Source organism: Pteronotus mesoamericanus, unplaced genomic scaffold (assembly GCF_021234165.1).
Source record: "Pteronotus mesoamericanus isolate MK-2021 breed Mesoamerican mustached bat unplaced genomic scaffold, CSHL_Meso_final scaffold_128, whole genome shotgun sequence".
In the NCBI taxonomy this organism is placed as follows: domain Eukaryota; kingdom Metazoa; phylum Chordata; class Mammalia; order Chiroptera; family Mormoopidae; genus Pteronotus; species Pteronotus mesoamericanus.
This window is the reverse complement of record NW_026555305.1, coordinates 2,221,633-2,237,314: the sequence shown is the minus strand read 5'-3', so window position 1 is coordinate 2,237,314 and position 15,682 is coordinate 2,221,633. Positions and strand designations below refer to the sequence as shown.

Below are 15,682 nucleotides of genomic sequence, written 5' to 3'. Positions count from 1 at the left end.
TGAAGCCCAGGGAAGGTTCCAGAACTGTGACTCACACCCAGGGTAGGGTCAGGGAATACAGGGCAGTACACGTGCAGGGACCGGATCAAGCATCTGTCTGTACATCTGTCCTCAGCAGGGACCTTCCCCTCTGACCTGTGACAGCTGGGACTCAGTCCCCATCGCTAGAGTCATCAGGTGAGAAATTTGTCCCTCACTTTCGCATGGGCCTCACTGAAGGGTCAGTGTTGGCAAACAGGCCCCCGACGGGCAGCACCCGTGTGGGTACGATGCCCACTCATGAGGCGGAGCACACGGCCACCTGGGCCTGACCCCCAGGGGGACAGGGACCTCGGCCCCACCCCTGCCCACCTGAGCGCTTCCTCCTCCACGTCACAGCCACAGCGACCGCAGCAACAAGGAGACCCAGGGCAGCAGCAGCGATGCCCACGATGGGAACGGTGGTCCGAGGAGGGGGGTCTGCGAGGGGAAGGCGAGAGGCCACCCTCAGGCCCGAGTCCTGACCCCGCTCAGGGACGCCCTGAGGAGAGGCTCTGTGCCCTCGCCCCCCCCTCACCCCATCGCAGGGTCAGGGGCTCGGGCAGCCCCGCGTGCTCCACGCGGCACGTGTAGCTCTGCTCCTGTCCAGGGGGCACGGCCACGGCCGCCCACGTCTGGAAGGTCCCGTCCCCCGCAGGCCTGGTCTCCACAAGCTCCATGTCCTGGGTCAGATCCTCCCCGTCACGCTGCCAGGTCAGGGTGATGTCCGCGGGGTAGAAGCCCCGGGCCCAGCACCTCAGGGTCACCTCACGGTCAGAGATGGGGTGGCGGGTCACGTTTGTCTCTGGAGGGTCTGAGGGGAGGGTGAGAACATTCAGCAACTTTGCATGGTCAGGGGACACTCCAGCAGCGCTCATGTGTCGCCCTGAGAGTGGACAGGACAGTGGGGGTGGGGAAGGGAGATCACAACCCAGACATCAGCCTGGGCAGAACCATCTATTTCCTTGAAATTTCCAGAATCCAAGCAGGAACCTAGGGTAGGAGTATCCAGGTCTCTAAGGAGACACACAGACTCAGTCGGAGGCTGATGCCTCAGAGGAGCCGCAGTCAGGCCTCCAGAGACGGGCTCAGCCCGGGAACCAGGGAGCGCGCCCTGGGCACCAGGTGGCTACAGGGTGTGAGGGAGCCGCTTTGGGTTGTTCAGGAAGAGGTCCGGATTCTTATTGTCCTTTAGAGAAAGCTGGGCCCGCAGGGGAGTCACAGAAGAAGGAAACCTGGGGGCCCTTCCCTCTCCCAAGCAGGTGGCGGATTCCAACACTGACCACCTCCCTCCTCTCCCTGTAGGAGATGCCCCAGCGCACACACCCCGCCCCAGGGAGGCCCGCGCCCGGTACCTGCTCGGAGCAGCCTCTCCTTCCCCTTCTCCAAGTGTTTGTGGAGCCAATGCACGCACTCATCCTTCAGGAATTCCCTCCTGCTCTCCACATCAGGGACCCGCTCCAAGTCGCCCCAGGTGACCTGGGCTGCCCTGTCGGCCGCGGTCCAGGAGCGCAAGTCCTCGTTCAGGGCGACGTAGTCGGTGCCGTCGTAGGCGAACTGATTGAACCCGCGGAGGAAGCGCCCATCCGGTCCAACGATGCAGCCCCTCATTTCCTGGAAGGTGTGAGACCCTGACCCCGCCCCTGGGTAAGCCCCGCTCAGCTGGCCCCGCCCCGGCTCCCACCTGCCCAGGCCCGACCCGCGGTCATTTAACCTAAACTGAAAATCTAACCGGATCAAAATACCCACGGGCTCCTCCCGGGTTGGGGGTAGGGCTGGTTTTGCAGCCTCGCGGTGACGCTCCACCCCGGCCCGTCTGTGAGGATGCGGATCGCGCGCGCGGCTCACCGTCCTCGCTCTGGTTGTAGTAGCCGCGCAGGTTGTCCAGGTTCCCTGTGTACATCTGTGAGCGTTGCACGCAAACTCCTGTCCAATGATTCCAATAGCCTGGCATCTCCTGCTCCACCCACGGCTGCTTCATCCACGGCACCCGCGGCTCCAACCTCGCGTTCGGGGCGTCGCTGTCGAACCCCTCGACCTGAGTGTCGTCCACGTAGATGACGCTGATGTACCGGGACTTTCCTCGGCCCGGTCCGGAAATGGTGGTGCTCATAATTCTCAGGGTGTGGGGACCTGGGGCGGAGAGGACGCGCATCCTGGGTCTGCGGTCGGGCCGGTAGGGGCAGGGGCCCGGGGACAGAAAAGGGGGCGGTGGTGGTGGGAGTGGGGGTGCAGGGAGAGGGACGGGGCAGAGGCTGGAGGCGGGGTCTGGGGTCGGGGCCGGGGCTGTTGGAGACGCGCCTTCCCCGCGTCCAGCGCCCCCGCCGGGCCCCCCGCCCCCGCGCTCCTGCCCCGCTGACACCGCTCCCTCCCGACCGCGCACGCACCGGCCCAGGTCGCGGGCAGGGCCAGGGCCCCCGAGAGCAGCAGGAGCAGGGCTCGGAGTCCCATGATCCAGACCCCGAGCTTCCGGGGAGAACGCGTTCTGGGGCCGCGGAGGGGTTTAGACCAAGGACGCGGCGACGCTGATTGGCTGCTCCGGAGTCTGACACCCAATGGGGAGTGAGAACTGCGGCGGCGGCGGCGTCCCCGTTAGGAAGGCGGAAGGACTCACTCGGGGGAGGTGCGGGGAACCCCCGAGGCAGACGGCGGACCCGGTCGCCGGGAGCCCCCGCCCCAGATAACGCGCTGGGCTGAGAGCTTCCGGCCAGGCCTGGGGACCCGGGACTCTGCCCCGACTCCTCCGCTTGCGCGCCGAGCTCTGTCCCGCTGTCCCCCTGCGTCCCGGCCCCCGGGCTGCTTCGTTCGGCGGCTCCAACGCTTCGGTTGCAGAACATCTATCTGTACAGTGTTACAAAGTAGGAGAACCTGGAACGTGATTTTGTAGGTGCATGTTGGATCTAGCACTATGTACCATACAGGGAATAGAGGAGTTTAACATTTTTACACATTTAGACTAATATTAACAACCTATGTTAACGGAAGTGTTTTTATTAAAAATACTTATTTCTCAAATACACGAGGCGGTGAGAAGAGCGGATCTGCTTACAGTTTACATTTTGCAGGTCTCAGGTCTTGCCTGTATCATTAGGAGACCGCTGGGTTTTCATTTTTGCTTCTGCATTTAATCTTTTTTTTTTGCTGTGGGTTATGAAAATATATACAGCCTCACACAGATATGGAGGAGGAGACTTTTAAAAACCTTCTCATATAAGTGGAGATATTAATTTTTGATTGGACACTACAGCAAGGAATTGGTGGTTCCTGAAAATCTCTTTGCAAAGGGGAACCCGAAACAATGCCATAGAGTATTTCCTATTCGGCTACGTTGCTTCAGTGGCTCCTGCACTGATGCAGGATCATTTTAAAGTAATGCCATAGAGATCATCCAATGTTGATGCATTAATTACTCATCATCAAAACATCACATTTGTTAGCTTCCCCGCAGGCCCCACCGGAAACGTCTGTCAGCTCGGGGAAGATGTCTGCCTTCCGTGGTGAGACCCAAGTTTGCCAAAATCCTGGTTTTCCCCTGAGAGCTTCCGTTCTATCCAGACAAGTGCTGTCAGTTGTCAACTGCCAGTTGACTTTTCCTGAGGAAGAAGCTCACATCCATTTCTGAGAAAGTGTTTGCCAAGTCACCAACCCTCAGTCACCACAGTTCCGGTGTCACTCACTCTCTTAAGTGGACACGCTGCTCCATGAAACAGAGGCTGGCTCAGCCCACGCGGGCCATTTTCCTGGGCCATGCCACTGGGGAACGCAGCAGCAGTGTGTTGGTGCATTTTCCCGGTCATCATGGGCGATATTTTATTTTTTAATTTTCCGTTTTCATTAAAGCACAGTTAAGAAATTAATCCATTTGTATAAGGAATTCAAGACATCTCTTCTCTCTATAATATTTCTCATTTTTCAATTACAGTTTATGTACCATATCATATTAGTTTCAGGTGTCCAACTCTGTGATTAGACATTTCTATAACTTACAAAGTGACCACCCTGATAAATCTAGTGCCCATCTTACACCCTATGTAGTTACTACAATATGACTGACTATATTCCTTGTGATGTACTTTACATCCCAGTGACTCTTCTGTAACTACCACTTGTACTTCTTAATTCTGCACCTTGTTCACCCAGTCGCCCTAACCCCTCTCCCATCTGGCAACCGTCAGTCTGTTCCCTCTGTCTGGGAGTCTGTTTCTGTTCTGCTTGATGACTTTATTCTTTAGATTCCACGTATAAGTGCCATCAGCTGGCACTTGTCTCTCTCTGTCTGACTGACTTCACTCAGCGCAACACCTCCATCCATGCTGTTGCCAAGGGCAAGATTTCATTCTCTTTTTTGTGTGGCTCAGTCATATTTGGTTGTACATAGGCACCACTTCTTTATCTCGTCATCCACTGATGGACACTCAGGCTGCTCCCGTGTCTTGGCTTTTATAAATAATGTTGCAATGAACATATGGATCTGACTGTCTTGTCTTTTTTTGATTTAGCATTAGGATGTCTTCAGATAAACACCCACAAGTGGAACTGCTGGGTCCTTCTTTGTCTCTTGTTACGTAGCCTTTGTTTTAAAGTCTGTTTTGTCGGGGATAAGTATTGTTACCCCAGCTTTTTCTGTTCCTCTGTTTCCATCTTCATGAAATGCCTTTCCTCGCCCCTCTGCGTTGGTCTGCGTGTGTCTTTCCCTGTGACCTGGGTCTGAGTCTCCTGTAGGTGGCACATGCAAGGGCCTTGTTTCCGAAGCATTTAGCAACCGCATGTCTTTTGATTGGAGCAATTAATTCATTTTCATTTAAAGTGATGTTTTATAGACATGCACTTATTGCCCTTTTATTACTTTTGTTTCTTCTTATTCTTTTTTTCAATGAGTCACTTTTTATTTTATTTATTTATTTTTAGAGAGAGTGGAAGAAAGGGAGGAAGAGAGGGAGAGAAACACCCATGTGTGGTTGCCTCTCACATGCCCAAAACTGGGGACCTGGCCCACAACTTACAACCCATCCATGTACCCTGACTGGGAACGGAACCTGTGGCCCTTTGGTTCACAGGCCCTCACTCAATCCACTGAGCCACACCAGCCAGCGTTTTTCTTCTTCTTCTTCAAGGACACCCTTTAACCTTTCCTGTAATAGCGGTTTGGAGAGGATAGCTCTAGCTTTTTCTTGTATGGGCAGCTCTTTGTCTGAACTTTGATTCTCAATGATAGTGTTGGGGTGGAGTAATCTAGGTGTAGATCCTTGCTTTTCATTACTTTGAATATTACTTTCCGATCTCCTTTGTCCTGAAAAATTTACCTTGAGAAATCAGCTGACAGTCTTATGGGAGCTCCGTTGTAGGGAACTAACTGGTGTTATCTAGGTGCTTTTAAAAAGCTCTCCTTTTCTTTGGCATTTTAATTATGACGTTAGCTGCAGAGCAATGAAGAGAAGGATGACTCCCTGCCTTCCTGGAACCTGAGCAAGAAGGGGGCGGTGTGAAATATTTCAAATGCAGCCAGAACCACCCCGCCCGCCTCGCGCCCGCCCCCGGGAGACCCCTCCTTTAAACGTGAGGAAGCAAAGGCCTCGCTGAGGGGACCTGTGTCCGGTCGACCTGCCTCGCAAGACACATTCAAATCAGCTCATTGAGAGAAAAGTGATCAGAAACGGGGTCTGCAGAGAGAGCAGCGCGCGACAGTAAAGTAGTTTTGTTTTTCTTAATATTAGCCGTGTGTTCAAAGTAACAGCGGTGTGTCTGTGTGCATGTGATTTGTGTGCGCGCGTATACGTGTCCCCCTCCACCCGGGAGCGACCCCACGGCCGTCGCTCCCGGCGGCGCCTCTGGCGCCCCGCACCTACCCGCCGCGTCCGACACTCTAACCGCACAGGTCACTGACTCCCTGTCTCCTGCCGGGCAGCTCCCCGCGCGGCTCCGTGTGGGATGTGGGCCTCTGGCCCCGTGGACCCCGCAGCCCGCGCACCTCCTTCACAGCCCCCGCGCGCTCCGATCGCACGCCCCGGGGACGCCGGCGCGCAGGTCCCGCAGCCCCTTCACGGCCCCGCCCCCAGGCGCGGCCCAGGCGCCTCCCCGGGGCGGGGGGCGCAGAGTCCAGGGCGGCGGGCGGGGCGGCCACAGCGGCTGCGGCACCTTCTGTGGGCGCGGAGGCCGACTCGCAGGGGAGGGGCCTCCCGAACACCCGCCCGCACGGACGGTGGTCCGCAGCCCCGCGCGCGCGCGGTCCCAGTCGTGGACAGGGCCACAGCCTGAGTCGGAACCGCCAGCCACAGATTCTGTCGACACATAGACCTCAAATAGCTATTTCCAATGACGGAAAATACTTTATGTATTGCAGTATAATACGGACATCAAAGCTCTCTTTCTCCTCCCCTCTCCCCCGCGCCCCCCCCCCCCGCCCCGCTTCGCGCGCCGTCCGGGCAGTAGGACGCGGGGACACCTCGCAGGGGCCCGACCGCAGCTCGCCGGGCAGCGCCCCCAGCGGCGGGAGCGCGGAGAAGCGGACCCTGCGCGGGGCGCCGCCTCCCTCCGACCCTCGTTCCGGGCGCAGACGCGCCTCTAAGGGGACCCTGCGGATGGGCCGGTGCAGCCTCAGAAATTAACCTTCCCGAACGAAGACCCGTCGCTCCCCTTATTCCTGTTTTCTTTCTTATGTCTTTTTTTAATTTCAATTTTACTTTTTATATCGTCACCCGAGGATATGTTTCTAATGATTTTAGAGAGGAAGGCAGGTGGAGGGAGGGAGGGACACGGCGCTCAGGTGCCTCTCGCGCGCCCCCTGGCGGGGGTGGAACCTGCGACCTTTCGGTCCCCACGACCCGCTCCAAGCAACCGAGCCACCCGGCCAGGGCCGTAAATATCCTGGAAGATTATTTGAATGACCTCCGTAGGGAGGTGAGGGGAGGTGACAAAATTTATAGCCAGGAGCTTAACAGTATCCCCCCTTGGGAGAACAAACGCCCCGCTGCGGAGGCCGCCCTGTGCCCAGGGCCGCGGACGCGGGAGGCGCCCCCGGATGGAGGGGCAGCGTCGGGGCGGCCGCCGCGGAAGGACTTTGGTTTCCCTGCGGCCGCTCAGCCTTCCCTCCGGGCGGCCTCCGAGGACCCCCGGACGTGGCCCTCAGGTCCCTTCCAGTACAGGCCTGTCGTCGTCCCTTCGGGTCGCTGTAACAGAATCCCACCGAGCAGGGGCTGGGAGACAAAGCCGCGTGCGGCTCGCGGTGCTGGGGCCGTGAGTCGCAACACGCACTCACGTGGCCACCGATGCGTCCACCCCCACGGGGCTGTCCCCGAGACCCACTGCGGCCGCCCCTCCGTGGGTCCCCGCGTTCGCTCCGGGGCCCGCACGGGAGCCAAGGGCGGGGAGACGGGCCGAGCGGAGCAGGGTTCCCGCGGGAGCGGGTCTGAGCGGAGCCGGCAGGGGCCTGCTCTCTGCTAATTCCAGGGCCCGCGGCTCTGCGGGCTGGGAAGGGGGGAGGGACAGTCCACCCCGCGAGGCAGGAGCTGGGGGAGTCTGAGACTCGTCCTGTCGATTCCACAGATTCCTGGGCGCAGGAACCTCCCTGGGTCTTGTGGGGACAGTGACAGGCAGAATGGCTCCTGTTGCTGTCAGAGGGGGGACACCCAGAGGAGAAGGAGAAAAAAACCCAAACACAAAAACTCGGGCATACAGAAGACTGCCCTTGGCAACAAGGATGGGCCTTCAGAATATTATGCTAAGGACAACGATTGGGTCAGAAAAAGCTAAGAGCATATGATGGCACGCATGCGTGGGATGTGAAACTGAAGCCCTGGAGGAAGACAGCAGGGCGGGGGTAGCAGAAGACGGGGGTCGGGGGGCGGGGAGAAGCCTAATATGTGGTGACGGCCGCCGGCTTCACTTGGGGGGGCGCACAGTGCGACATGCAGATCTGGTGTCGTCGACACGCACGCCTGACACCTGTGTGATCCTATTGGCCAACGCCCCCGCAGCAAATTTAATAGGAACACACATCTATAATTTAAGAAACACACCCCCATAATTTTATTTTAAAAAGCAAGAATAAGTACAATATCTACAAACAGAAAGAAACAAAAACAATAGCCCAAAACTCAGGGGCCGCGGGCCAGACCCAGGTCCGAGCTCAGGCTGACGCGGCCCCATGAAGCCCTCAGTGCGCACAGCGCCGGGGCCACGACAAGGCCCGGGTGACGCTCCAGTCCCTGGGAGGACAGGCCCTGGTGGGACAAGGTTCCCCTGAGGAGACAAGCACAAAGAAGCTACAAAGATGGTCCAGCTGAGGAACGACCAGGATGGGCACAGCCTTACCCCGACTCTGCGAGGACAGGCAGGGCGGTCCCCAGGGGAGAGGCCGCGGGACCCTGTGGGGAGGGTGGCCTGGGGACTGGCTCCTCACTGACGCTGAGAAAACACAGGCTTGTTCTGATGCGGGGGCAGAGCCAGGAGTCAGGGATCCTTACAGCCCACGGAGTATTTTAGCACCAAAGGCCCTAGGAGGCAGCTGTGTCACGCTGGGAAGATGGTTGTCATGAACAAATTCAGCTCCGTCTCAGAAGTGTCACAGTCCCCCACAGCCACCGCAGGCTCAGCACGTCCCACTCTAAGGATCCCCAAAACCCAGCTGTGCCCCTCGGGCCCAGTGCCCCCACTTCCTGCCCTCAGGGTCTCACCGTCAGCAGCTGTGAGAGACACATCAGAGCCCTGGGCACTGTCACCGCCTGGGGAAGGACACAGCAGCAGAGTCACGGGGTGGGGAGCCCCCTCCTAGACTCCCACCCACACGCTCCCCAGGGTCCCAGGCGTCCCCTCCCGACACCCAGACTGACAGGCAGCCTGAGCGCGGCTCTCCCCGCCTCTGCCTGTGGGAAGCAAACGCTCTGTGAGGGGTCGGGGGGAGGCTGGGTCCCGTGACCCTAAAGGACCCCCATACTCCTGAAGGACAGGGAAGTTTCCAGAATTGTAACTGAGCACCCAGGGTAGGATTAGGAAACACAGGGACAGTACATGTGCGGGGACTGGATCAACCGCCCACCAGGACGTGCGGTCCTCACAGGAACCGTTGACGGGCTACGCTGCCCCACAGAGCCCCCCCACCCCCCGCCGGAATGGTGGGGAAATAAGTCGTTCCAGCCACTCTTGGTCTGCCAGGAAAGGGGGTGATTCCCTCTAGCGGAGAATGCCCCAGCCCTTCTCCTGAAGTGGCTTTTATTGAGAACGATATGCGCGCAGGGGTAGACAGCGTGCACACAAAGCCTATCGATCTCCACCAAAAGGTTATAGACAATACATTGAAGGAATGCAGAGGTTAGTCTTAAATCAAGGTCTGTCAGACAGGTTGGCACCAGATGGTGGTTAAGGCCCAGTTTTCGGGGCTCAGGAATGATCTCCTTGTGGTGAAGCAAGACATCTGCTTTTTCCTTATCAGGGCAGTGCAGAGCGGAGCAAGCTTCAGTGGATGCAATGCATTCCTTCGTGGGGCTACGGTTGCCAATACACAAAGTGGTCCCCAACATCTCCCCTTGTTTCTTTATTAAAGCAGATGCAGTGTAAGCCCGGTGAAGCCTGCTACCTGCTTTTTCACGTACACGATGTTTGGAAAACAATTTGCAAATATACCTCAAGGTACAGAAAACTACAGTGATCAGGAGGCATTTAATTACAGTTGGGGCAGTTACCCGAAGTTACTTATGGGCTGCTTCTTTGGGTAACCCTCTCCCACATTCCAGGCCTTGGGACGAAAGCGCAGTTCGAAGACCTTCTTTCCCAGATGGTGGGAACGCTACATAGGACTCGAAGGGCTCCGGCCTTGTGTGCTAACACAGTGTTTGCAGTGGAGTTGGACACCTGGCAGTGTTATCGGACCAGGCCCAGGACAGCTGAGTCTGCGGGTGAGACGCGGCTCCCTCCTCCCCGCTTGGGTGTGCTGTTCCTTCCACCTAAGTGACACAAGGCGTTTCCTGGCAACCATGATGGGGGCGCCGGCCAGTAACAACAGCGCAGTCTCAGAGCCCTTCCTAGGCTGCTCCTGTCTCCTGTCTCCCTGAGAGACATGGTTCTCAAAAACTCCTTTCTGGGTTGCGGAGGCGAGAAGGTCCGTCTTCTGTAGCTGCTTCAGGCTTGGACAGGGCGGTAGACCCTCCCTACTGAGAACCACGAAACGCTTGTCCAGGCCTGAGGCCCCAGGCGCAGGTAGTGACGGCTGCCTCCTAGAGGCGACCAATTTGCCAAGAAGATGAGTAGAGTGGAGGACTTGGGATCTTATCTAATAAGGGTTAAATCCAACAGAGACAGAGAAAGAAATGCCTTTGTGGAGAGGAGGCTGAGGCACCGACAGGCAGGTAGAGAGAGCGCTGGAAACAGGAGAAAGATGATTATACTAAGGTTGTTATTACGTTGCTTATCCGTAACAGGTTTTTGTTTCTTGAAGAGGAGTTTGAGGTCTCTGATGGGTTCAAATAGCAATAGCACCAGTATAATTCATAATGGTGCTGCGCGGTGGATTTGGGGCTTGGTTCCCGTCAGCTTTAGGGAAGAATAAGTTGTCACAGGGACAGTCGCTGTTCGGCCAGCTGCTGTTCAGGGTCTGGAGTCTTCTAGGCCTTTAGCAAGGCTTGGTCCCCTGTCTGGGCGGATGCAGGGGCTACCCAGCTGGATAGACCCACCTGCAATGAGTGAACTCGTGCAAAAGGGTTAATGTACACAACCACCTACAAGCCAGTCTGTGAGTCCGCGCAACTGTGTTTTGGGCCTTTGTGGGCACGACATTTAAGTGGCGATCGACAGATTCTTCTCGCCTGTAAATCGAGCCTTTTTGAGGATGTGACAAACCCAAATCGACTTCCAAATGAAAACCGACTTTGAAGACAGTGAGCTGCACGGGCCGAATGTCTACCCCCGAGGATTGTGATTTTCCTTGAGTCCCGATTTTTCTTCCTAAGATCAGCCCTACGGGCATGAAAGGGGCTGCGAGAAGTCCGGTTTTGATTTTGCCCGCGTGTTTGCATAAACACAACGAGAGCTGCACCTGACCCCGTATGACCTTTACGTCCGTTTTGCTGGAACTCACAGAGGGAACTTTTCGATGGGCTCTTCAGCCCGCCCCTCAGGGCCCAGAAGCTGAGCCACGCACCCGCTTCCCGCAAGTCCCCGGGGTTTCCGTTGTGCCTTACGGTTCCTCGTCGCCACCTTCCAGGAAAGCAGCCTTCCTTCCTTTGGTCCGTGGAAAGACCGCCAGGAACCTCAGAAGCAGTCAAGCTGCGAGGCTTTTCCCAGGCGGCTTCTACGAGCTTTCACAGCCAATCTTCGTTCCTCGATTCTTTCTAGTGACCAGAGAGCTCGGGCGCGCCTCCCTCAGGCAGGACGCTCCAGGCAAAGTCAAGGCTGACGGAAGTGCCGTCAGCCACCGGTCTTAACTGGTTTTCTGCATAGAGACCTTCTGTCCTCGCGCACTTCTTCAGGTGCCAAATGCCGGGGGCATCAGGTAGGGAGAAAAATGTAAAGCGTGAAGGGAAGTCCTTGTCCTTAGAAACACGAGGAAGAAGTGGGCTGGGGAGCAGGCAAGGCTCACAGGCCCAGGCCTCAGGCGCAGCTGAAAGAACGCCTGTGCGTTTCAAGGTGTCACTGTATTCCCTACAGCTTTGGAGAGGCAGGCGCCCTGCTGACTGGATTAGCGAGTTAATTACCCTGTTGTTCTCAGAACTTAGTAGCTCCTACGTCTAAGATTTTCCAGCGTTGCAAAGACTTACCTGCTTACTTTTCCTTCATTCACTTTCTACTTCTGATGTCCTTTCTTCCCACGCCACGCACCGAGGTGGCCTCTCTCTCTTTCCTTTCCTCCTTTTTCCCCTTCCCAGCCCGTTCACCGTCTTAATCCCTTCTTTCTCCGTCCTTCCCCCCACACAATCCTCCTTCCACTTGCACCGACCATCTACGCCTTGAACCTCCTGCAACACACATGCCCAACATTCCAGAATGAATATAATAAGTCTCATAAAACGTAAGCCTAATCAGGTTGCCAAACATGTTACCGAAGAAGCATATTATGAAATGAAGAGGAGGAAACTTATAAATGAAGCAAATGTGAGTGAGGAGAAGGCAGAGTTACGAGAGAAAAACCTGGACACACCAACACGTGCCACTCCCAGCTAAAATTTTGCTTCCTTCCCTGATCAAAGGTTTGGTTTCAGGGGATTGGATGGCTCATCGGCTGGAACACAAACGCCATTACTTTGTACAGCAGATAGACCCGGGAGTGGGAGATGTAAATGGAGCAGTCAGAAAAGGGGAAAAAAGACTTAGGAGCGAGGCAAATTTGAACTAAAAGGCACAGTCAGGCAAAGGGGTATTTGGATGCAAATTGAGCTGCTGGAGCCCCCTGAGGCGGAGAGAAGCAGGGCAGAAAATGAACGGGCGCCAGAAGGGGCCCTAAAACAAGTCTCTCTTTCCCTTCATCTTCGCACACCCGAGGCCTGACCAACAAGCGCTGGTGTCGCGGGACCCCACACCGGGGACGTTAGGCGCCGAAACTGCCGTCTGGTCCCATAGGCGTGCCTCCCGCGGCGATGGCTCCGGGCCTCAAGTCTTTGTCTGGGCGGGAGTTAAGGGAGGACTTGGTCCCGCAGAGTCCTCACAGGTCGCCTCAGAAGTGGAAATAATTCGTTCCGGACACTCTCGGTCTGCCAGGAAAGGGGGTGATTCCCTCTAGCGGAGAATGCCCTGAGCCCTTCTCTCGAAGTGGCGTTTATTGAGAACTATATGCCCACAGGGGTATAGAGCATGCATGCAAAACCTATCGATCTCCACCAAAAGGTTATAGACAATACATTGAAGAAATACAGAGGTTTGTCTTAAATCAAGGTCTGTCAGACAAGGTGGTGCCAGATGCTCATGAAGGCACAGTATTCGGGGCTCAGGAATACATCCTTGTAGTGAAGGAAAACACTTTGTTTTTTCCTTATCAGGGCAGTGCAGAGCGGAGCAAGCTTCAGCGAATACAATGCATCCCTTTGTGGGCTACAGCTCCCAATACGCACAGTGGTCCCAGCAGGTAACCCTCCCCTCTGACTCTGACGGCTGGGAATCACTCCCCATTGGCTACAATCAGCAGGTGAGAAATTTGTCCCTCATTATCCCACGGGCCTCACTGAAGGGTCAGTGTTGGCAAACAGGCCCCCGACGGGCAGCACCCGTGTGGGTACGATGCCCACTCACGAGGCGGAGCACACGGCCACCTGGGCCTGACCCCCAGGGGGACAGGGACCTCGGCCCCACCCCTGCCCACCTGAGCGCTTCCTCCTCCACGTCACAGCCACAGCGACCGCAGCAACAAGGAGACCCAGGGCAGCAGTGATGTCCACGAAGGGGACGGTGGTCCCAGGAGGGGGGTCTGCGAGGGGAGGTGAGAGGCCACCCTCAGGCCCGAGTCCTGACCCCGCGCAGGGACGCCCTGAGGAGAGGCTCTGTGCCCACGCCCCCCCTCACCCCATCGCAGGGTCAGGGGCTCGGGCAGCCCCGCGTGTTCCACGCGGCACGTGTAGCTCTGCTCCTGTCCAGGGGGCACGGCCACGGCCGCCCACGTCTGGAAGGTCCCGTCCCCCGCAGGCCTGGTGTCCACAGTCTCCGTGTCCTGGGGCAGGTCCTCCCCGTCACGCTGCCAGGTCAGGGTGATGTCCGCGGGGTAGAAGCCCTGGGCCCAGCACCTCAGGGTGACCTCACGGTCAGAGGTGGGGTGACGGGTCAAACGCATCTTGGGAGAGACTGAGGGGAGGGTGAGAACATTCAGGGACTTCGCATGGTCAGGGGACACTCCAGCAGCGCTCACGTGCCACCCTGAGATTGGAGGGGACAGGGGGGGTGGGGAAGGGGGTGCAGCACCCAGGCACCAGGCTGGACTGAGGCATCTGGGATAATCTCCTATTTTTTGGAAAGTTCCAGAATGAGGGTGAGAACCTAGGGTAGGAGTGTCCAGGTCTCTAAGGGGAGACACAGACTCAGGCGGAGGCTGAAGACTCAGAAAAGCCGCAGTCAGGCCTCCAGAGTCGGGCTCAGCCCGGGAACCAGGGAGCGCGTCCTGGGCACCAGGTGGCTGCAGGGTGTGAGGGAGCCGCTGTGGGTTGTTTCAGGGAGAGGCTGGGGCCCTCAATTTCCTTCAGAGAAAGCTGGGCCCGCGGGGAGTCACAGAAGAAGGAAACCTGGGGGCTCCTCCGTCTCCGGAGCAGGAGGCGGATTCCGACACTGACCACCTCCCTCCTCTCCCTGTAGGAGCCGCCCCAGCCCGCAGACCCCTCCCCGGGGAGGCCCGCGCCCCGGTACCGGCTCGGAGCAGCGTCTCCTTCCCTTTCTCCAGGATCAGGCGCAGCCAGCGCACGCACTTTTCCTCCAAGTAGGCCCTCCGTCGCTCCACATCAGGGACCTGCACTAAGTCGCGCCAGTTGATCCCCGCGTCCGCCGCGGTCCAGGAGCGCAGGTCCTCGTTCAGGGCGACGTAGTCGGTGCCGTCGTAGGCGAACTGACTGTATCCGCGGAGGAAGCGCCCGTCCGACCCCACGACGCAGCCGGTCATTTCCTGGAAGGTGTGAGACCCTGACCCCGCCCCACCGTGGTCAGCCCCGCCCACTTCGCCCCGGGCAGAGGACCGGTGTGCCCCCTGCTCCACGGGTCCGGGCCGACCCCTGTTGATTAAACCTAATGTGATAACGAAACCGGGTTCAATTTCCCATAAGCTCTTCCCGCTATGGGGTCCGGGCCGGTCCAGTAGCCTCGGGGGGACACTCGGACACGGAGACCCCCGGTATCGCCGGCCTGCCCGTGCGGATGCGGGTCGTGCCCGGACCCGGGCGCGCGTGGCTCACCGTCCTCGCCTTGGCTGTAGTGGGCGCGCAGCTTGTTCAGGTTCGCTCTGCTCATCTGCTCGTAAAACTCGATTTTCCGCATGTAGTCGTCCCAGAACTGCCGATGCTCCTTCTCCGCCCGTTCCCACTCCAACAACAGCTTCTCCAGCCCCTGGACCACCAGTTTCAGCCTCGGACCCGTCGCGCTGGTGTCGAAACGCATGATCTCCCTGTCGTCCACGTAGCCGACCCCGAAGTACCGGTACGTCCAGGGGCCCGGCCCGGACACGGCGGCGGTGAAAATTCTCAGCGTGTGGGAGCCTGGGGGCGGGGAGGACGCGCGTCCTGCGTCCGCGGTCGCGCCGCTAGAGGTAGGGGGCCCTGGGGACGAAAAAGAGGCGGTGGTGGAGACCTGGGGGCGGGGGGAATGGTGCGGCCGAAGCGGGGGTCTTGGGTCTGCCCTGGGGGGCGCTGCAGACGCGCAGTCCCCGGGTCGTGCGCCCCCGCCGGGTACCCGCCGCCCCCCCCCCCGCCCGCTCCTGCCCCGCAGGGCCGCTTCCCTCCCGACCGCGCACTCACCGGCCCGGGTCGTGGTGAGGGCCAGGGCCCCCGAGAGCAGCAGGAGGGTTCTGGGCCCCATGACCCACCCTAAACATCTTGGGGGTTTGGGTTCCGGTGGGCTGTGAGGCCTTTACCACCCCCCCCCCCCCCGAACCACAATGAAGCTTATTGGCATCTCTTGAGTTCAGACGCCCAATGGGAGTGAGAACTGGCGAAGCGTCATGAGTATCCAGGATGTGGGAGCAGATCTAGGCTGTGAGAGGGAAAGGGGA

At 58.1% G+C, this 15,682-nt stretch overlaps 1 protein-coding gene and 1 pseudogene across 1 annotated transcript; both read right to left on the bottom strand.

The window, feature by feature from the left end:
- Window positions 1-277: 277 nt before the first annotated feature.
- LOC129082592 (HLA class I histocompatibility antigen, B alpha chain-like) lies at window positions 278-2,486 on the bottom strand. The gene is made up of 5 exons (XM_054588304.1): window positions 2,406-2,486; window positions 1,867-2,151; window positions 1,374-1,649; window positions 557-832; window positions 278-459 (listed from the first exon to the last, which is right to left on the bottom strand). Exons 1-5 carry the CDS (start codon window positions 2,467-2,469, stop codon window positions 278-280), a joined length of 1,083 nt encoding a protein of 360 aa, XP_054444279.1. The 5' UTR covers window positions 2,470-2,486.
- A 6,119-nt stretch (window positions 2,487-8,605) lies between these two features.
- On the bottom strand, window positions 8,606-15,489 carry LOC129082449 (patr class I histocompatibility antigen, A-126 alpha chain-like; annotated as a pseudogene).
- Window positions 15,490-15,682: the final 193 nt, after the last annotated feature.